Consider the following 23,566-nt stretch of genomic DNA (forward strand, 5'->3'; position numbering starts at 1 on the left):
CCGGCTTGGGTCAATGCGTGTGGAGTTTGCACGTTCTCCCCTTGTCTGTGTGGGTTTCCTTGGGTGCTCCGGTTTCCTCCCACAGTCCGAAGATGTGCGGGTTAGGTGCATTGGCCATGCTAAATTCTCCCTCAGTGTACCCGAACAGGCGCCAGAGTGTTGTGACAAGAGATTTTCACAGTAACTTCATTGTAGTGTTAATGTCAGCCTACTTGTGACACTAATAAATAAACTTTAAACTTAAACTTAGCTAGACAGCCAGTGCCAGGGGGCAGTGCCAGGGCACTGCCAGGCCATACCCCTCTCTCCATTGGGGGGAGTCCCCACGACAGATTCACGTCAGGGTGAATCTGTTGTAAACAGCATCAACTTTTGAAAATATGTCTCGGGGTCAATATCTGGCGGGAGGCTGTTAATGATATAAAAATTAATGCAAATGCATTAAAATGAGATTTATGGATGTGAACTTCATCATGTCACTGGCACAGGGTGGGGAAAATTATGTGTAATATACCCACATGCTGTCCCTCTATACCCGCACCCTGCCCCTCTATTAGACAGTGTGTAGTGTACCCACATCCTGTCCCTCTATTAGACACTGTGTAATGTACCCACATCCTGTCCCTTTATACCCGCACCCTGCCCCTCTATTAGACAGCGTGTAGTATACCACATCCTGTCCCTCTATCAGAGAGTGTGTAATATGCCCACACCTTACTCCTCCATTAGATAGTGTATAACATACCCATGTCATATCCCTGATCAGACAGTATCAAACCCACATCATGCCCCTATCTCAGACAGTATATTAGATAGTCACTCATACCCCCCTAACAAACATCTCATTACTCAGAAAGTTTGTTGCTATGTGGTGTTAAGCAATAAATATTACTTGCTCATGTCATACATAAGCTGGTATGCTTTGCCCTTGACCTCCTTGTCTCTAAACCTGAATATCACAGAATTGGATAAGCCTCAAAGTTTGCAAAACAACGGGAACATTGTGAAACATAATCCATACAGTTAAAATGAATTCTTTATTCCTTCTTAACGCTGCTCCATTTGCCTCTTGTTCAGGCATAGTTTGAAGTTAAGTTGAATCATACGGAACAGTGCAATTAATATTTCCCTCTCTGGCACCTCAGTTTTTACACTTCTGGCGGAGTCTCTTACCTTTGCAATCTGGACACACCAGTTCAGTAGCAGCTGAGAGCCAATGTTATCCTTGTGTTCACGGACATAGTCCAGTAGACAGCCATGGGGCATCAGCTGAGTGACCAGTTGGATCGTGGGACTGAGGCAAACACCCAAAAGGCGGACCAGGTGTGGATGGTCCATACTGGCCATTATCAGGGCCTCCTGTGGGGAGAAACAATCATGGGAACTATTAAACATAAAGATACATGTTAAACTTCATTTTCCCTGAATAATATACACTGTTCAAATAGCCATTTTATTGACACTGCTCACATCAATACAACCAGAAATGGCAGGGCTGCTTTGCTTCTGGCACCTAGGCACCTGTCAGATGGAGTCTAACCAACCTGAACCTGCCTGATCTAAGTGGATCAGGTCATTTACATTGTCCAAATGATCACTTGAGGGAGGAGAGAGGAAAATGGCAATCCTGAGTGATATCCAGGATGATTTCTATGGATCCAGGAAAACCATTTCCATTCCTTTGGCCCCAGCAAATTGCTTTGGAATTCTCATAGCGGCTTCCAGCAGAATTCTTAATTGTTTGATTTTATTGACATGTTGGAGCAAGAGGGCAAACTACCAGCACCACAGCTACGAATTAGACATCAGTCTAATTGCATTTAATATAATTTGTTTCCATGTTAAAGGAAAACATAATGGGATTTAAAATGGGCAAGTCTCCAGAATGTAATGGCTTCCATCCCTGGGCCGGGATTTTCCACCCCCCACCTCCCCCAAACAGCTTGTTTTCCAGCAGTGGAGGCGGCTCACCATTGGTCGCGAGCAGGATCTTCCTGCCCCTGGAAAGTCTACGACATTTTGTATGACTCGCCCACCCTGCCGCTAGGGATCCCTCCGCAAGGAATTCTCTTCAGCGACACCGGAAGAACCCAAGGGCGGGAAGGGCTGGAAATTCCCAGGATTAGATGCTAAAAGATGAGGAAACTTGCTGATGGTTCGCTATCATTTTGCAAAGGTCTCTGGATTTGGGAACTGTGCTTTTAGATTGGATGATATCACTATTATTTAAGAAAGGAAAGAGAGAGTAAGATGAGGACGCAACACAGCCATTATCAATTGGGAAGAAGCTACTGCAGGCAATTATCAGAGACACAGAGTGAATGAGCACTTGGACAAGTGTGAGCTGATCAAAGAGAGTCAGCATGGATGGGTAAAGAGTTGGTAAAATAGTGCAGTTGTTAGCAATTAGGATGTGAGATCTGGAGGAAGGTGAACTCAAATCCCACCCAGGCGGTTTCAGAATTTAATTTCAGTTTTAAAAGTAAAATTGTATCATATGTCAGCTCACTGTAAAAACCCAATTGGTTAATTAATATCTTTCAGTGGAAATCTTTATTCAGCCTGACCCAAATTAATTCTGGTCTCAGACCAACGTGGTTGACTCTGAAGTAATTTAGCGAGCTAGTCATTCATGCCAGCTCAGGATGGGCAATAAATGTGGCCACGCCAACAGTGCCCACATCCTGAGGATGAGTAGATTATGTCAAATTGATCTCACTAAATATTTTGAAGTCATTAGCATGAAGAAAATAGAAAGTTTTTCATCCAAGTTTGCTGTTAACAGCAAGTTAGGAGCCATAGTAAACTGTGTAAGTGGAAGAGATTAAAAAGCGATGTAGGCCGGTTAAGTGAATGGGCAAAACCATGGCAGATGGTGTGCTATAATGAACTGAGTCCATCTATTTTAGATCCAAGAAAGAAAATTCAGAATATTTTCTTCAGGGTAAGAGAGTGGGTATTTGGGTGTCCTTGCACATAAAACACTAAAAGCTGGTGCACAGGCACAGAGAGTAATCAAAAAGGTTAATGGAATTTTAGTTTTTACTCAAGGTGGTTGAAATGAAAAGGGGAGAAAACTAATCTTCAATTATACAGCTTCTTGCTCACACATCATCTCAAGTGGAGCATTCGGTTTTGCGTATTACATCTCAGGAAAGATTAGCTTTGGAGGCTTAAACAGTTGATTTCTGAGGTCAGTTTGCATATATTTGTCCAAAATACCTTGCGCTTAGAAGGTCAAGAGGTGATCTCATTGAGGTGTTTAAAATGATAGATGAACTTTTCCTTTGGAGGGAAATGCAGAACAATGGAGGTGAATCTGAGCTCCCACCACCTTCCTCCTCCTGCGCACCCCCCCTCTTCCCCCCCCCCCCCCCCCCCCCGCATCGGCTATGAATGCTGGGTCATTGGGAGCTTTTGCAACCAAAATGGATAGATTTTTGTTCCATGAGTGGATTAAGCAATCTAGAGAAAGGGCAGGTGAACTGAATTAAGTGACAGATGAACCATGATCAAACTGAATGATAGATGAGGGTCAAGGGGCTGAATGGCCTTCTCCTGTTCCTATGTGCCTTTCTGCTGCTTGGTTCTATCTGGGTGAATTGCTGGTCACCGATTTTGAAGTGTGCTTGAACTTTGGGGTGGGTGGCCCAGCCAGCCATGGATGCAAAGTTTCTTTTTCGTAAATTTTCATTTGGCTTCTGCCTCATTTTGGAACAGCAATGGTTACCAAATGAAGTTACCAAATGAAAATTGCCTATTCTGAGTAGAAACTCAATATTTGGCTATAGCCAGAAGGGTAAGTGTCTAAACTAGATTTAAGGAGCTTTTCCCAAGATCTCCATTTGTTGAATGAAATATTTTGGAACACCCGGATTAATGTCACCTCGTCACTTTTTGTGGTCAGGGTCTTCCTGTGCCTATTGTTCTCACTGTCGGGATTTTGTTTCCTTACATGAAAGGTACATTCACAAATTGAAACAACTTGCATTCATATAACACCTTTCACGATCACAGGACAGCCCAAAGCACTCAGTAATTTTTGAAGTTTAGTCAGTGTAATGTAGGAAATGTGACAGCCAATTTGCACACAGCAAGATCCCACAAACAGCAATGAGATAACAACCAGATTATCTGGTCTTCTGCTGACGGATAAACATCCGCCAACCCAGTGGGGAGAACATCCTTCCACTGATTCAAGTTAGTCATTTTTATGTCCGGCTGAGAGGGCAGTTCGGGAATCAGTTTAATGTCTCATTCAAACGATAGTGGCTGGGATTCTCCAACCTCGTGTGAAGGTGGGGATATTCTGGTCCCGCTGCTGTGGATGGAGATTTGGCTGAGTGCCAAATTCTCCATTCTCGTTGGCAGCAGTGGCAGGGCGTGCGAGACCGGACTGTGCAGCAATCCATCGGAATAAATGTTCGTATCTCTGGAGTGGGAGCGGAATCCACATTCCTCCAGCTGAAAGAGGACAGTGCTACCACTCAGTCAAGTGGCCCAGACTCTACTGCATACCCACATTGATTCTCAGGTGACTGGTTGATTTGCAGAGAGGAAGTTCTCAAGTTCACTGCACAACATGTAAAGCGAATTCACTGACTGTATCCCTCGATCAGACACAGCACTGAATGCGTTATTACATAAAAGGTGTGATGGAAATGCAAGTTGTAGTGGGTGGGAAGTTAAACGTGAGGAATTTTCTCCGTAATTCCAACCTTACCAATTCAGCTTGGGTTGTAATGGAAAGTTGAAACAGAAGGAGCTTATTTTCTGATAGATGTTTCAGTGTCATAAAACTAAAGCCCTTTAATCCATAATACAAATCCGGAATTTCGGTTCTACGTTAAGATTAAATCGCAATAGTTTAGGAGGGTTTTCAAATGCTGATTCTAAGGGGGGTTTTTGGGTAAACGTAACACTTGACTGCATCCCTGTGTTTAACCTGATTAAAATCTACAGAACACAAACCGAAGGTCTATCAAGTCACTTGTAAATGCAATGTATTCCCAAGTTCACTTATAATTAAAAGCTGCTCTATGGAATACTCCTCAGTTGGAAGGCAGTGACTGCTGTTGTATTATTTGTGGTTATATTGCTGCCATTGTGGTGAACCATATGGTGCAGGCTTTTGGTTAATTCTTTCACTGCTGATTTTTTGTTTTGCGATCTAAAGTAACAATCTACAGTAACTTCAGTAATTAAAGTAAATTCACAGTAACTTCATTGCAATGTTAATGTAAGCCTTACTTGTGACTAAACTTTAAAACTTTAAATCATTTGTTTCAAAACGTGAAGCTGTCCAGTTACTCCTGGGAATGTGTTTTCATGAGTATGTGTGTGTTTTTGTTTGTGCGTGCTTGAGAATTTGGGTGTGTTTGAGAGCTGATGCGTATTTTTTTGTGCGTGTATGTGTGTCTGCGATTTTCTTTTATTCTTTCATGGGATTTGGGCGTCGCTAACTGGGCCAGGGTTTACTGCCCTAACTGCCCTCCATTTCACACCGCTGAGAGTCTGGAGTCACGTGTAGGCCAGATCAGGTAAGGATGGCAGATTTTGTTCCCTGAAGGACATTAGGGAACCAGATGGGTTTTTACAACTATCAATGATATGTCACCATTACTGAGTAAGAAGTTTAACAACACCAGGTTAAAGTCCGACAGGTTTATTTGGTAGCAAAAGCCACACAAGCTTTCGGAGCCCCAAGCCCTTTCTTCAGGTGAGGAAGGGGCTTGGGGCTCCAAAAGCTTGTGTGGCTTTTGCTACCAGATAAACTTGTTGGACTTTAACCTGGTGTTGTTAAACTTCTTACTGTGTTTACCCCAGTCCAACGCCGGCATCTCCACATCATGACTACCATTACTGAGGCCAGCTTTATGATTTCAGATTTAATACTGACTGAATTTAAATGCCAGCAGTTGCCATGGTGGGATTTGAACCTCTGTTCCTGTATCTGTAATGATGTGGAGATGCCGGCGTTGGACTGGGGTAAACACACCCACAGATCTCTGTACGAATGTTTTTGTGTGGTTATTAGAGTCTGTGTTTGAGTGTGAGTGTTTGCATGCAGATGTGTGTGTGTGAGCATTTGATCTATGTATGAGTGTGTGTGTATAAGTGTTTGCACGTGTGTTTGAGTGCCTGTGTGTGAACTTTTCTATCTGAGTGTTTGAGCGGGTTTCTCTTGATCTCGTTCGTCCCGCCCTCGCTGCCAGTGAGAATGGAGAATTTGGCGATCAGCCAAAACTCCATTCACTGCAGCAGCACCAGAAAATCCCAAAGCGGATGAGATTGAAGGTTTCCAGTGTTTATTTGTGAGTGTGTCTGGGTATTTGTGTGTGAATGCTTGTGACAGGGAGAATGGAGGCTAGAAAGAGACTCGGGAATGGGGTATTAGTATGAATGAGGGTTTGTATGTATGTGCATGAGTGTTAGTGTGTAAATACTTGTGTGCACGACAATTAGTGTGTTTGTGTGAGCATGTGTCTGTGTTGTGTGTTCATGTGCATGAGTGCATTTGTTTGTGTAAGAGTGTTTATATATGTGCCTGAGTGTTTGTGTAAGTGTATCTATGAGAATTTCTGTATGAATGCTTGGAGTTTCAAGTATAGGGACTTATCCTTCAAGCACTGCCTCTAGCAGCTCAGGAAATCAGCTATTTATGTTTCTGATCATCACAGTGGACCTCTTTATCCTGCACTCCATCACATCGCCCGGGCACTGCCACAAAGTGCCATGGAGAGAGCTGCTCTGCAATCCACAAATTGCTGGGCAGACAGGAAAGGGCAGGAGTCGGCCCTGAAATCATGTGGGCTGCTGGGAGTGGAGAGGGGCACATAAAAAATGGCGGCTGGAGAGAGAGGGGGAGACTGGGGAGAGAGTGAGAGACTGGAAATTGGGGGTTTGTGTCAGAGAGAAAGATCTTACTGCCAATGGATGAGTGAAACCTGGGTCTTTACTGTTGGCAAAGGATAACTAGACAACAGAGAACAATAATTCTCACTAGAAACTGCAAGTAGGAAGTGTGCAGGTAGGATTAGAACAGAAGGCTATTGGGCTGTGGAATACTGCATCACATGAAGGCATTTAGACAGACCAAAAGCTGGATTTTCACCTCCTATTGGAAATATCAATTGGATTGTGAAATGCTGAATTTAGGCCTGGGTTTCTGTGTGATTTAAAGAAAGCCTGACCCACGCACTTCTGTGTCTTGCAACACCTGCCCCAAGTGTGACTTTGCCTGCATTTCTGTCTTTCCACACTGGGTTGGGTTTGCAGTTCACTTTGCAACCTGTGATGGACTGCGTGAGGAGTGTGGGTGAGGGAATGGGCCGGTTAATAAATCAGGGCGTAATTTTCATCTTCGAATGGAGGTTCGAATCAGGTCTTGAAACCCTGAACTTAGCTTTTTTCGGCTGGAAAAACAATTGTCCTCTGCCTTCCCAAACCCACTCAATTTTCAAATGGCATTTGGCGATTTTCAAATGGCACTTGGCGATTGGGAAGGCCTGAGCTGCAAAATGCACCTGCACCTCTTCAGAAGGCGGGTTCCTGATTGTGGGGGTCACAGAAAAATTGTATTTCTTCCTGAACACTACCTTCATGTGTTGGTGCGGCTACTGTAAGCCCTGAGAGAAAGGCACCTCCTTTAGCATTTGTGACCATGAGGAAAGCCTGCTGAGGAGTTGGGAATATTCAAAGAAATGTAAAATGTTTTGACGCCTTCAAATCTCATTATTAGATGCTGCATTGTAACATAGATGTGTTTTAATGAAGTGATTCTTCACAAAGACCTGTCCTGCAAAGGTATGATGACCCTTACATTAACCAGCATTGTGTAACTGTTGTCATGTATCACAGTACTTCTCCAATTTTCAATTGATTAATAACGCAAAAAGGTCCTGTCAGCTTCTGCTGCCATGTGCTGTGCTGTGATTTGAATTAACTGACAGCTCCAGCTAAAAAAAAGTGTTTGAAAGCTGAAAGAAATCTCTCTGCCTGCTTGTCTCCATTGATTGACAGGCTCTCTGCTTTGAAATGGAAGTGGGATACCATTCTGTTCTATCCATTTCATGCAATGTAGCTGGAAGCTTTTATTTCAGCTGTCGCCAATATGAATGTTTGGCTTGGTTTCAAAAGCTTTTAATGGCTTCAGCGCTGAAAGGTAGCCTAACGATCCAAGAAGAATTGAAAGGTTTAAGAGGTTGTAATAACAGAATATCCCTCTGATTTGGTTTCTTCTTTATATTCAAGCCTAATAGGCACTTAAAAGATTACATTTTTTGCACTATAGTAAGATTGTGCCCATGGAAATGTCAAGCTGTCAAAAAGCTGTCCAGCTATCAAGAAACTGTTAAAGATTTGTCCTGTTGTCAAGGAACTGCCTAGCTGTCAAGAAACTGTTAAAGAGTTATCCAGCTGTTGAACCTGTGTGATTGTTTGTGTATATGTGTGCATGTGTATGTGAGAGTGTACATTATCATATGTGTGTTTGTATATGTACGTGTGTGTATGTGTGTGTGTCTGTGGTTTTGTGAATGTGTGTGCTTGTGTGTATGAGTTTGTTTATGAGAGTGTTGCTGTGTGTTTGAACACATGATGTGTTTGTATGCCTGTGTTGTATATGAGTGTGTGTATGTGTGTGTGTTTATGTAAATGTTGTGCATATGAGTATGAGAGGTGAGAGCAGAATTGGGCTTGGCTACACTGGACTGTACAATCAACTCTCAGGCTGGAATATTCAGCTCTCATGGAGAGTACTGTATCAGGAGCCCACATCAGAAAGCTAGGCACCCTGAATGTCTCAATCTCTGAGCAGTGACAGGCTGCAGTTCCTGATATCTCCTTCCGCCATGCAAGAGCAGCACTGCATCAGAAAACCTGAGCCTGCCATGAGACTCAGCTCCTTCAGGGGGAGAGGAAAGGGGTGGATATTTGGAGGGATTTAAGAAGCTGCAGCTATTCCAATTACCTTTTAAGCCTCTTTGGCATATGTTTCTGAATTTATTATTTTATATCAGATGATTGGTTTGGATTAAGGCCACTAGTAACCAAATTTAATCACAAAAGGACTCAATTTCAAATATCATTGATTGCTGTGTATAAGTTGACCTTCGAAATATCCTTCCAAAAACATACACACCGAGTATAAACTGTGAAATCCAGTGTGGTGCAGGAGGACCAATTTGTGTTCATCGCCCACCACGTGCTCTCTGTGGGCATGTCTTAAAATCCCATACATCTTCTCGGCAACTTATAGCCTGTTTGATCCCATGTGCCAATGTATAAGATGGGTATAACTCTAAGCATGCATCTCTAAGCTGAGAAATTGAGGCAACTGCTAATGTGAATATTGCTCTAAAGATGGGGAGCTTCACTCCTACCCTGGGTGTAGACCGAAAATGCATTATAACCCTGAAGAAAATGAGTCGTCTTCTATACCAAAATCAATAGCTAGGGTTGAAAGACGGGGAGTAAATATCACAGGGCTACTTATTCACTTGTCCTTTCAAGGTTTGAAGAAGAATGGAATTTGATTGTGATTATGTCCGTTGAAGATCGATGGAATAGCTCATCAATTTTCTTTTTCTTCACTTCTCGGCCAGAGACAGATCCGGCCAGGAAGAACACAGCCTCTCCCACAGGTGATGTGGAGATGCCGGCGTTGGACTGGGGTGTGCACAGTAAGAGTTCTCACAACACCAGGTTAAAGTCCAACAGGTTTATTTGGAATCACGAGCTTTCGGAGCACTGCTCCTTCGTCAGGTAGGTAAGGCATGGCGGCACACTGGTTAGCACTGCTGCCTCACAGCGCCAGGGACCCGGGTTCGATTCCCGGCTTGGGTCACTGTCTGTGTGGAGTTTGCACGTTCTCCCCGTGTCTGCATGGGTTTCCTCCGGGTTCTCCGGTTTGCTCCCACAGTCCAAAAGACGTCCTGATTAAGTGCATTGGCCATGCTAAATTCTCCCTCATTATACCCGAACAGGCGCCGGAGTGCGGTGACACGGGCATTTTTACAGTAACTTCATTGCAGTGTTAATGTGAGCCTACTTGTGACATTCATAAATAAATAAGGATGCATGTCCCAAATCCACTCTAGCTAGAGCAGGGATTGAACCCTGTGATGTTGACACCAATCTATTCCACACTGGTCATCCACTGAGCCAACCACTATCCCCAAGATCCAAATTGTCGTGGCAACATATACTTTTGCGTGCATTGGTGTAGCTTGAAGCAATGGATAGCGATGGTAGAGGCTCCAATCTTTTTCCATCACATGGCAGTCCAGGAGTCTCTCCCAGTCTTGCCCCCTGTCAGTGAGGTATGGTGGAAGGATTTAAAAGTTGATACTCAACCTGTTTGGCTGCTGAGAGGCTGTTTCCCCATGTCTAGGGCCAGAGGGCATCATCTCAGAGTTAAGGCTCACCCATTTAAGACAAAGATTAGGAGGAATTTCTTCTCTCCTCTCTTCTCTCTGAATTTGAGGTAAGGAATTCCTTACCTCAGAGAGCTGTGGGGGCTGGGTTGTTAAGTATGTTCAAGGCTGAGATTGACAGATTTTTAATCATAAGGGAATCTAAGGTTGTGAGGATAAGTTGGGAAAGTCGAGTTGAGGATTATATCAGATCAGTCATGATCTTATTGAATGGCTGAGCAGATACGATGGGCCAAATGGCCCACTTCTGCTCCTACGTCTTATGGTCTTGTGGCTGCATTTTGAAAACACCTTATTTGGCCAGAATGAGTGAGACTTGAACCTGGAGCTTCTGGCTCAGAGGCAGGGAAACAATCCACTACAACATAAGACCTCCTCTCATCAATTTTACCTATCAGTATAGAAAATGAGTCACTGCTGTGTTTCCTTTTTCCCTTATTAACAGGGAATGATCCCTCTGTTTTTCAGAGAGGAAGACACCAGCTAATCCAATAAACCTGTCCCACGCTCATGATAACTTGAGCATCATGATCAGACATTTCAATTCCCCTTCCTATTTCAGCCCCATATTCCTCCCTCACCCCCTGCAGCCATGTAATCTCCCAGAAGAGGTTTTAAAAAAGAGAATAACCCAGAACCAATGAGAAAGAAAGACTTGATTTTATATAATGTCTGTCCAGATGATAGCATGGGCCACATGTTTGCTAAAAGCCCAACTAAACTTCTATTGAGCAATATGAGTCTTCCCTACCCAACCTGCCTTGAGGCAGAGGACGGACGCACACTTCCATGCACCATAGCTCTCACTAACTACCTTCTAAACATTTTCCCTCTCCTTCCTTGGTGCCCAGACTATACTTGGGAAGTGCCTACGCAGGGAGGTGCACCTTTAGCTGCTAACCATGGAGTCCCTCCATCATGATAGCTTCCTTTCTCTAACCGGCCCTTGTACTTCGTCACACCTGTTTAGGAGACGTTCAAAAATGGATCCCTCCACCAAGCATCTCCCTGTAAAATGGATCGACTGCTGTTTGTGGGCCACTTACTATCTTAGTTTTGGGGAGCTTTTGTATTAAGGAGTGGCGAACACTTGGATTTGAATGAGACTCGATTGGAAAATCATAAATTGAGGCTCCCTCACTGTGAAATGAAGTTGTATCTCACAGAGAGCTTTGTGATATTGATTTTTATCACATCTGCTAAGACTTTCTAGATTTATTCTGTTTGTTTAAACTCCGGGGAAGTAAGTGGGGGGAGGGGTGGGCTGGGTGGCGAAAGTGGGACTGGAGGAGAGCAGTGGTGGTTAGAGGAAGGCAGGGGCACCAAGCCAGGTAGAGTTAAAAAGTTAAAAGTTAAAGTTTATTTATTAGTTACAAGTAAGGCTGACATTAACACTGCAATGAAGTTACTGTGAAATTCCCCTTGTCGCCACATTCCAGTAGCTGTTCGGGTCAATGCACTTAACCAGCACGTCTTTCAAACTGTGGGAAGAAACCGGAGCACCCAAAGAAAACCCACGCAGACACGGGGAGAATGTGCAAACTCCACATTGTGACCCAAGCCCAGGAATTGAACCCAGGTCCCTGGCACTGTGAGGCAACAGTGCTAAAGGCTGTGCCACCATGCCACCCACATTAGAAGACACTCCTGAGATGGTAGGCTGAGATGTAGAGGGCTGTGTAGAGCCTAAACAGCAGCATGGAGTAGTTGGGCCGAATGGCTTGTTTCTGTGCTATAAATTATCCGCCATTCCATATGAGTGTGATGGTAAACAACAGATTTAGCTTGTTGTTACAAAGATGAAGTTAGTAAGATTATAAAGTTTTGGGGCTATGGCGGAATTTTCCGGCCGTGCTTGCCCCAAAATCAGAAAATCCCACCTGAGGTTTGCTGACCTTTCCATGGTCCATCCCCCGCCCGCTCTGATTCCCGTGGCAGGCGGAACAGGACAAATTCGCCCTATGTCTTAATTGAGGGTAATATGGAGGAATGAAGGGTGTCAGATAACCTGCTCTGAATTCTGTTGACAACAACCCGAGGTGGCTTGTTTGTCAAAGGTGAAAGAGAGGCCCCGGTTGTTTTACTGGGAAGAAGGTGCATGCTATTCGCAGTTGTAGACAATGACTACAGAAGTTGCACTGACAGTGGATAGAACCTCAGGTCCAGTATTTTGCAGAGTCAGGAAGAGCCCGCAAACCTTTAAAAATGGTGGACGGGAGCTGGATGTGAAGTCCCATCCCCATTCCTGACAGATCCAAATACCAGCAGGGAAGGGACTGTGTGTGACTCACACAAGAGAGGAACCTGAACTCAGCATGGCCATTTGACCTTAGTGCTACGTTCAAATGGATTGGATTTTTGCAGGTCCAAAGGCTTTAACCAGCAACATGGGAGTCACAAATTTCTACCCTTCACTCTTGAAGGGCAGATAAGATCTATTTAAATGTGATGACTTTTTAAAAAAATTCTGAACTTTTTGAACCTGAAAAAACAGGCTGAAGCTGTCAGTGAGAATTTTTTTAAGAAACCTCTGCGGAATGCCTTTAATTGACTGGCTGTCTGGTGTAGGTTAAAAAAAATGCCATCTGTCTGTGCAGTTTTAATAGAGGCCTCTGTCTACATTTCCCAAAGGTTATTATCATTATGAATGTTTGCCTGAGTTTCAAAAGCTCCAATTATCACAGCAAAGGGTTCTGAATACAGTTTGATTGACCGGTTAAATAAGCTATTAAAAGGTTAACTGTCTTAGCTGTGGGATCTGAAGAGAATTTTTTAATAAGGGATTAACCACTTGTGATGATTTAAAAGCTTTGAATGGGTTTCAAGTAAAGTATAATGGTGGCAGGAGGATTTTAGGTCATTGTGAAAGTCAAACAGAGGATCTTGTCTGATGTTTTGAGCATGTATTGCCCACTGAAAAAGTCTTTATTCAATGTTACCTTTAGTTTTTGTTACAGTAAAAGTCTTAAAACTTGAAATCTTGCTGTATGATCCTTTTTGTTATTCACTGGAGATTTGAATTTCTTTTTAAAGGCTATCAGTCTCTACAGAGATCTTAACATTTGGTACAAGGCAATCTGAGATAAACATAGATGCTACAATATTTACAGTTCTATTTAAGAAAATCCGAACAGGTGCTGGACTGTGGCGACTATGGGAATTTCACAGTAACTTCATTGCAGTGTTAATGTAAGCTTTACTTGTGACTAATAAATAAACTTTTTTAAATGGGGATCTAAGGATCCTATGAGACTTTGAAACAAAGGGCCCGATTTTACCATTTTGATTCTAAGTGCTGAATCTGGGCACAATTCAGATCCGACTTGGAAACCTGTTCTCAGGCGCCCCTATACACACTCAGCCTAAAAAAAAATCGCGAGCCTGAATCGCGCTGCGGGCGGGGCTTATCGCTCTCGAAACGCTGCAGCTCTGAAGCTTTGAACTGCGCATGCGCAGTGAAAAAAAATTGAAAAACGCACCCCTGTCACATCGCTCCCGGGCTGCAAAAAGCAGATAAAGTGGCACTCTGCCCCCGCTTTCCCCCTACCGCTCGCCCACAGAGTGGCAGCGTCCCCCCTGCCCCTGCCCCCCCCCCCCACTAAAGAACCCCCCCCCCCCACTAAAGAACCATCTAGTCTCCCTCCGTCCCCCCAGAGAGCCATCTGGCCTCTCCATCCACCCCCCCCCACCAGAGAACGATCAGGCCTCCCCCCACCACCACCAGAGAGTGATCTGGCCTCCTTCCTCCCCCCTCCCAGCAGAGATACATCTGACCCGCCTCCTCCTCCTTCATCCTCCGCCCCCACCAGAGAATGATCTGGCCTCCCTCCTCTCCCACCCCTCACCAGAGAATGATCTGGCCCGTCTCCCTCCCCCCACCATGGATCTGAGTCAGAGAGCCGTTGGAAGCTCTGAACTTACCTCTTCAGAAGCTGGAGCGCCCGAAACAGACCTTTGCCGAGCATGTCTGTTTCGTGCTGAATCTGGACGGGCAAACGCGATGGTAAAGGGGGAAATGCAGGTAAAGTTGGGCGAGCAACCCATTAATTCAATTTAAATGCATGCAAATGCATTTAAATCACCCTTGTGCCCGTTTCGTGCGCGGTTCGGATCGTGGCCATTTCCGGGCCTTAGTAAAGTGGGCATCTGCGCGGACGCGGGCACGGATCGCATTAATGGCCTCATGCCCGACTTTATCAAGTTTTCACGCCCGAAAACAGGCACGACGCAACGGTAAAATCGGGCCCAAAATGTCACTGTACAAATAATAAGTTGGGCCCTTCACAAAGAGAACATTTGCAGAGCGTTGCAGAGGTAGTGGAAGATATTATAGGGTTGCCAACCATCCAGATGACTTAGACTCTCCATGGATTAAAGGATAATCATCTGGACACAACTGTGATCAAAAGCTAGGGAAAAGAATCACAGCGGCATGTGTTTTACTATATTTAATTTTCTCTGAATACTTGTGTTTATCATTGTTTTAAAAATAATAAAATTATTCGAGGGGGTGGGGGGTGAGGAGAAAGAATTGTTGAACTGATCAGGGCAGTTGAAGGTGGAACATTATGTGATGAAAACTCCAGGAATACATCCAAGCAGAGGTGGCAACTGCAGGAGGAAAGCAAGTGAGAAAGCAAAGGAAAAGAGTGTGACAGAATGATCGGTGTTTATGAAGCTAGAGGGAGAGAAAGGGAAAGAGGTAGCAGATCGCAGTTCCACCCCTGAGGTGGAAGGTCAAACATTGAGCATATTCTAAACTAAAGCCCACAGGTTTTTGGACACTAAGGGAATCAATTGATATGGGGATCGGGTAAAGAAGTGAAGTTGAGGTCGAGGATTAGCTCTGGTCGTGTTGAATGGCGGAGCAGGTTTGGCAATGGGAGAGGGTACAGGAGGCCTATTCCTGCTTTTTTTTATGTTCTTGTGGTTTTATATTCTGAACTTCGAAAGGGAATTCCTAAGGGTGGCAGCTGAAGTTTGGCATCCAGCAAAGAAAGAGGAAGGGAACAGGAAATAAGGAAAGAGTAAGAAACAAGAGTGGGTGAGGCAAGCTAAATGAGGACCACACAGCGCTCCAAAGCATTGGATTGCAGCAAATTAATTCCTTGTATCCAATACATGTGGACATGGATTATGCTGAAGGAAAAGTATTGATTTTTTAAGGCCTTTTTGAGCTGGGCTAGATGAATTTTTGGATGAATTTTTGCCCACTCTGTGAACGTGCCTGTGCGATCCCAAAATACATAGTTGGAGGTATTTTGCTAGTCAACACCTGTGCTATTTACAGCAGCCCAGGGTACAGACAGTGTGCTGGGGGGATGTAACTGATGTGACCACCCACAATGTAATGGGGCCCACATTCCCGAAAGCACGATCGACTGCTCTCAGTAAATCATATTCCGCATCTTAATTATCAAATGGTAACAATCTCCCCCCTCACAGCAATATCGTGAAACACAGACATTCTCTGTACCCAGCAGTCTTGATAATGATTGCCATATTGTATGGTGCATTTCCCTCATTTGCATGGCTCCTTATTCTCGCCTCCAAGTCAGAAGGTCATGGGTTCAAGTCCCACTCAAGAGACATGAACACAAAATCTAAGCTGACATCCCACTATGATACTTAGTTGGGCAGAAAAGCTCCCGCATTAATATTTTGAATTGGAGAGAGAGGGATTGCTCCCTGGTGTGCTGCCCATTATTTACCTATTGATCAATCTCCTTAAAAAATAGCTGATCCGATCATTATCACAGCCCTGTTCATGGGAGCTTGCTCTGAGCAAACTGATTGCCCCGTTCTCTACATTGCTAAAGTATTTTGCTGGCTGCAGACTGCTCCAGGACATCCTGAGGTCGCTAAAGGAGTTGTATAAATTCCATGTTTTCTATTATATTACATGCCCCCTCTCCCCGGGGCTATACTTACCTTTATGCCCCTGGGGAGACTCCCCACGGGATGAACCTGTTGTAAACTAGACCAACGTGATGTCACGTCGACGCGGTGTCAATGTACGGTGGAAGAGGGGGGGTCAATTTCTGGTGAGGGGGCGGGTTCATAATATTAAAATTTACTGAAATGCATGGAAAGCAGTTCACACCCATTATGGGCGTGTACCTGATGATGTCACCAGCGAGTCGAGGAGAAGATCCGAATTCACGAGCTTGCCAGCGAGACCTACAACTTCCGGATCTTGAGCCCCTGTCTGCATTCACAAGGATGGAGAACGCGAGCTCAAGATTGCCCCCAAGGTCTGAGTAGTTCGAGCAGAAACCAAACTACACATCAGTGAGCAGGTTAAGTGACACTTCATTACTTCTTCCAAGAGGTATTTAATATGGAGGAAAACTAATTCATCATCTGAGGGAAGGCGATAGAGGATAATCAGCAGGAGGTGTCCTTGTCCATGTTTGACCTGATGCCATGAGAATTCAGAGTCAATGGGCTTTTCCCAGAAAACTTCCAAGTTTGGTTTCTGACAGGAAACACAGGGTGAGTCGGCGAGGTCCCTATTGCAATCCACATTTAAGGCATATTTTTGGAGATTGTAGTGATTTGCACCATGAATGAGATGTGCGGGACGTTGGCAAGACCAGCTCCAAAAAGGGTGACCCAATCTCAAAATAAGATGATAGACCCTCTCCCTCCCCACCCCCCTGGGGATTGCGGACTGCCGCAGTCAAGGGGAACACATCCCCAGCCCTTGACCACAGAGAGGCACTTCCCCCCACCACTAAATGTTCATATAACCTCCCCCCGGCCACACCGACCACACCTTCCAGGCATCAGGGTAACTCGAATCCCGCATACCACACCCCCCATCTTTGTCAGTATCAGGGTCTTCAGGGCATTGGACACCCCTTCCATCCATAGTTACATCAAAACCTTCCCCCCCAACCCTCCCAATCCTTGCCAGCAATGCATCTTTGGCGCATGGAGCCCCCTCTCCCCTATCCATCCTCACCACCATCAGGCCCTGCCCCGCCCCCAAATGAGCGACACCCTGCTATGGTGTCGCCAAGTGCCCCACCCTCTTAAGGCCCCATTCCTTGGCAGTGCTAACCTGGCACTTCCCCAGCACACTGACAGTAACAGGGGACAGTGCCAGGGCACTATCCAGCCACATCTCTGATCACCCATGGGGCTACAATGGTCTCCTGGCCCCTGGCATGGTCATTATGTCCAGCCAGAGAATTTAACAGCGGCTTGGAGGTTATTTTGAGGACCACTTGCACTGTAAGACCATAAGACATAGGAGCGGAAGTAAGGCCATTCGGCCCATCAAGTCCACTCCACCATTCAATCATGGTTGATTTCAACTCCATTTACCCGCTCTCTCCCCACAGCCCTTAATTCCTCGAGAAATCAAGAATTTATCAATTTCTGTCTTGAAGACGCTCAACGTCTCGGCCTCCACAGCCCTCTGTGGCAATGAATTCCACAGACCCACCACTCTCTGGCTGAAGAAATTTCTCCTCATCTCTGTTCTAAAGTGACTCCCTTTTATTCTAAGGCTGTGCCCCCGCGTCCTAGTCTCTCCTGTTAATGGAAACAACTTCCCTACGTCCATCCTACCTAAGCCGTTCATTATCTTGTAAGTTTCTATCAGATCTTACAAGATAATGAACGGCTTAGATAGGATGGACGTAGGGAAGTTGTTTCCATTAACAGGGGAGACTAGGACGCGGGGGCACAGCCTTAGAATAAAAGGGAGTCACTTTAGAACAGAGATGAGGAGAAATTTCTTCAGCCAGAGAGTGGTGGGTCTGTGGAATTCATTGCCACAGAGGGCTGTGGAGGCCGAGACGTTGAGCGTCTTCAAGACAGAAATTGATAAATTCTTGATTTCTCGAGGAATTAAGGGCTATGGGGAGAGAGCGGGTAAATGGAGTTGAAATCAACCATCAACCATAATGTCTGAGTTGTGCCAGCTGCTTGTATTGGTTAAAACCAGCCTCCAGTAAAGGTATGCTGTTCAGGAAAAAAAATCCCTTTTAAAATAAAAGAACTCACACTCTACACCTGCGCATTCTCGGAAGCAGTTCAGTGTTGAAAATAATTTCCTTAAAAATTATCTGAGAATGAACAGTTGCACTTTTGAAGAAGCACTTCGGAGTTAATCGATAGAAAGAATCATGAGTGGATGGAGCTATTACAAGGGGGCATAACTATAGGGTTCATGGTGGGAGATATAGGAAGGATATCAGAGGTAGGTTCTTCACGCAGAGAGTGGTTGGGGCGTGGAATGGACTGCCTGCAGTGATAGTGGAGTCAGACACTTTAGGAACATTTAAGCGGTTATTGGATAGGCACATGGAGCACACCAGGATGGTAGGGAGTGGGATAGCTTGATCTTGGTTTCAGATGAAGGTCGGCACAACATCGTGGGCCGAAGGGCCTGTTCTGTGCTGTACTGTTCTATGTTCTATGGTAATTGGTGTCTGGGTGAATTGGGGAGGGGTTAGTTGAGGGGACCATACTGAGAGGCCACTGCATTTGACTTTAATCTTCCTGATGAGACTACAATGAATGCAAAACAGTTTGGATCAAGTTCTTGCCCTTTCTGGGTGAGATCATAGAATCATAGAGCAGAAGGAGGCCATTCGGTCCATCGAGTCTGCACTGACCACAATCCCACCCAGGCCCTATCCCCCTAACCCCATGTATTTAGCCTGCTAGTCTCCCTGACACTAAGGGCAATTTAGCATGGCCAGCCAACCTAACCTGCACATATTTGGAGTTGATCGGGCCAGGTGGAACAGACTGGGAGCATCGGAAACTGTTTTATGCCCAGCCCAAATCCTGTTTCAGTTCTTTTGCCAAATTCACCAGCCCAGTAAAATTTGCACCTGGGGCGAGTGGGGCTGGAGAACCACCCCAAGGGCCCCCTTCCCAACTGTAGAGCACTGTGCTGCTGCCTCTGGTAGGTCTGTTCTGCCGGTGGAACAGAAAATACCCAGAGATGGTGGTGCTGGGACACTGGGATGTAAAGTATGATCCGGTGGGTATGACCATGTCAGGCTATTGCTTGATTAGTCTGTGAGACAACTCTCCCGATTTTGGCGTGTCTGGGGTTACAGGGATAGGGCCTGGGTGGGACTGTTGTCAGTGCTGGCTCGATGGGCCAAATGGCCGCCTTCTGCATTGTAGGGTTTCTATGATTCTATATTAACGAGGAGGAACTTTCCAAGTCAAAGGCAGCGTCTGCCTTTACATGTCTGAATACGGTAGGTTGATGCCAGACAGACTCTCTGGTTTGATTCTTATTATACACTATCTTAGTGATTTGGTACAACTGAGAACTTTTATGAGCCATTTGAGAGAATACTTAAGAGTTAACCACATTACAATGGGTCTGAAGTCACATCCAGGCCAGACAGGGTATGGATGGCAGATTTCCTTCCCTAGAGGGCACTGAAGAACCAGATGGATTTTTATTATGCAGTCACTACTAGATTTTATACCAGATTTATTTAGTTTACTGATATAAATTCCCCATATACTGTGATCCAATTCAATCCATGTCTCCACATTATTATTCCAGCTGTCTGGAATATTTGTCCAGTAACACAACCATTTTGCTACGGTTCCCGCAAAAAGAAAATCCTTTAATCATCTTAAGCACCTCAATTTGATCACTCCTTAAACTTTTATACTCAAGGGAATACAAGACTGGTCTATGCAAGCTACCCTCATAATAAACACTTCCAGCCCCATGGCCACTCTGATGAATCTTTGCTGTGTCTATTCCAAAACAATATATCCTTTGAAGCAAAGATGCCAAGTGCAGACCCGTTCCTCCAGACTACAATTTATTTTAAAATGCTGGTTTTTAACCTGAGGTGCAAGTTGTGCAGAATGTGACATGTTCCTTCACAGGCAGAATGAAGAAAATAAATAATGGCGAGAGGAACTGAACAGTTGTTTCCGATCAGCAGTTTCGCAGGATTTAATTCCTCCCAAGTCGGCATTTCCACTTTCTCAGCTGCTGACTTATTATTAACTTGTTTCCTTTGATAATATTATCATCAGCTGACTGTAATCTATCGCTCTCGTCGAGCACAATAAGCATTTTGGAGCTCCAGGTATCCTAAACACTTTGACAAGTGGCTTACAAAGCTATTTCTGAAGCTGTGAGCACCTTCCAGTGGGTGAAATAACTCCATTTAACCACCTGCTCACAACAATGCTCCAGACTCCAAAATGTTTGCCATGCCTGTCAGTCCACTTTGATGCTTTGTACTTTAGCACTCTCACAACTGCTTCTGACCAAAGCCGCACATTCCGTGCAAAGCGTGGGGTACGACATGAAGTGTTCAGTGCCAGGTTATGCACCATTATACACCCTCGTGAACTTCAGCTCATCCAGAACTCTATTTCCGAACTCATTCAACTCATCACCCTTGTGTTTGCTGACCTACATTGGTTCCCGGTCCAGAAATGCCTCAAATTTTACATCCTCATCCTTACGTTTGAATCTTTCCGCACCCTCATGATCTTTAGAGCAAGTTCTCCAAACTTACGACTCTCCATGATCGCTGAACTCTGATTTCACTCTTGTGTATCTCTGATGCATTTCAACCATCACCCTTTGCGCCTTGCCACCTCTCTCTCCTTCTTTGAGATGCTTTTTAAACTCCATCTTTTTAACCAGAGTTGGTCACCATGTCAGTGTCTTGGTGTCAGATTTGGTCTGTGCTGTGAAGTGCCTTGGCATGTTTTACTATGTTAACGCTGTATATAATAGCAAGTTGCTGCAGAATTAATTGCAGATTTCTCACCCCTCTCCCTCTTTCAGGGTTTTTTTTTTTAATTGCCCAAAGGTTTGCTCCCAACTTAAAACACAAACATTTACTGAGTACCTTCCTTCTGGGAGAAAAAGTGGGTGTGATAAGAATAACTTGCATCTTTCCAAACCTGATCTATGTGCTATTCTCATTTTCCATACATACAGGCACATTCACTATCTGACTCAAGAGCAGCTTCTTCCCTGCTGCCATCAGACTTTTGAATGGACTTACCTTGCATTAAGTTGATCTTTCTCTGCACCCTAGCTATGACTGTAACACTACATTCTGCATTCTCTCGTTTCCTTCTCTATGAACGGTATACCTTGTCCGTATAGCACGCAAGAAACCGTACTTTTCGCTGTATGCTAATACGTGTGGCAATAATAAATCAAATCAAATCCAAATGTTCCAAAATCTGAAAGCAGACGGTTAACAGAACACAGAATTTGAGTGATCAGAAGTTTAACAAAGACTGATCAAGTCAGTTCTAAAATTCACTTGTTTTTAAATTGAAAGGAATCCCTAAAGTGCCCGATGCATGTCAGTCATGGCCCAACTGTTACTACTCTTGCTTATGAGTCTCAGAGCTGTGGGTTAAAGTCCTGCTCCAGAATCTCAACGCTAACATTTCAGCTGACACTCCAGCGCATCTTCAATTGCAATTTTTTCTTGTTCAGCTTCAGGTTCATCTGGTGAGCTCTTTCTGTCAGTCGCACTAGATTCTGATTGAAGTCAGCTTTGGCTTCTTCCATTGTATCTCCACATCCATGGACTAGCTGATCGCCCACTATAGCTTCCACTCCAGGCAGATCACTGACCGTCTTATGCTGTCTATGTTGATACTCTTCTGGAGCCGTGGATGCCAAATGGCATGCGCAACCAAACGGCAACCAGGACGTAGTTAGAAACCTGCTGCTTTCACCTAGCTTCACTTGCCAGTAACCATCCTTCACATCCACGGTAGTCAAAGAACTTTGCCTTGGCAAGTTGTGGCAAAATCTTTTCAATGATTGGCACGGGGTAATGAGATCATAGAATCCCTACAGTGCAGAAGGGGGCCATTCGGCCCATCAAGTCCGCACCGACAACAGCCCTGCCCAGACTCTATCCCCATAACCCCACATATTTACCCTGTTAGTCCCCCTGACAGTAAGGGGCAATTTAGCATGGCCAATCAACCTAACCTGCACATCTTTGGACTGTGGGAGGAAACCGGAGCACCCGGAGGAAACCCACACGGACACGGGGAGAATGTGCAAACTTCACACAGACCGTGACCCAAGCCAGGAATTGAACCCGAGTCCCTGGCTCTGTGAGGCAGCAGTGTGAACTACCGTGCCGCCTAAGATCTCTTCAATGCTTTATTTAGACCCTTTGGGTCGAAGCATACTATCAGCTTCCCAGGTTAGTTCACTGCTACCATGCTGCTAATCCAACCGATAGAAATTGTCACTTTCTTGATTGTTTCCTTATTTTCCAGCTCTTCTATCTTGTTTTTCAGGCCCGACTTGAGGGCAACTGGAACTTTTCACGACAAATGCTGAATTGGTCTCACACTCGTCTATTTCAAGATGATATTCACCAGGATAACATCCAAATGCTGTAAGCACATCTTTGTATTCCTCTGGGATCTGTTCAGTGGTTTAGGGCACTGTGACACATTGGGCCATAACTCCCACCCAGCAGCCTAAAGTCACAGTCTGCTGGAATCACAATAGTGCAACGCTCTGGAAAACTTCACTGAAATCTCCGCTGGCTGCAGCTGAACATAGAAACATAGAAACCCTACAGTACAGAAAGAGGCCATTCGGCCCATCGAGTCTGCACCGACCACAAACCCACCCAGGCCCTACCCCCATATCCCTACATATTTACCTACTAATCCCTCTAACCTACGCATCTCAGGACACTAAGGGCAATTTTTAGCATAGCCAATCAACCTAACCCACACATCTTTGGACTGTGGGAGGAAACCGGAGCACCCGGAGGAAACCCACGCAGACACGAGGAGAATGTGCAAACTCCACACAGACAGTGACCAAGCCAGGAATTGAACCCAGGTCCCAGGAGCTGTGAAGCAGCAGTGCTAACCACTGTGCTACCGTGCCGCCTTTTGGAACTTACCCTGCTTGGAACTTGCAGTGAAAGAGCTTCCACAGTCCCCCGTGTCAGGGAAGGTAGGGGCTGATGTGCCGGGTCCAGGAAGTGGGGGACTGATGTGTCAGGTCTGGGGAGGTGGGGGTGATGTGGGGAGGGGGATATTATGTTATTGGGTTTGGGGAGGTGGGGCTGGTGCAATATATCAGGTCCAGGGAGGTAGGGGAATGATTTGTTGGG

At 45.0% G+C, this 23,566-nt stretch overlaps 1 protein-coding gene across 5 annotated transcripts in view; it reads right to left on the reverse strand.

Moving 5' to 3' along the window:
- The window catches only part of LOC144503876 (receptor tyrosine-protein kinase erbB-4-like), a 1,146,325-nt gene that overhangs the window by 241,950 nt on the left and 880,809 nt on the right, over positions 1-23,566 (reverse strand). For all 5 annotated transcript variants that reach the window (XM_078228891.1, XM_078228890.1, XM_078228889.1 and 2 more), the window contains exon 20: positions 1,174-1,359. In XM_078228891.1, coding sequence (XP_078085017.1) covers positions 1,174-1,359 — 186 coding nt within the window. The remainder of the gene's footprint in view (positions 1-1,173; positions 1,360-23,566) is intronic.

Source organism: Mustelus asterias, chromosome 14 (assembly GCF_964213995.1).
Source record: "Mustelus asterias chromosome 14, sMusAst1.hap1.1, whole genome shotgun sequence".
In the NCBI taxonomy this organism is placed as follows: Eukaryota; Metazoa; Chordata; class Chondrichthyes; order Carcharhiniformes; family Triakidae; genus Mustelus; species Mustelus asterias.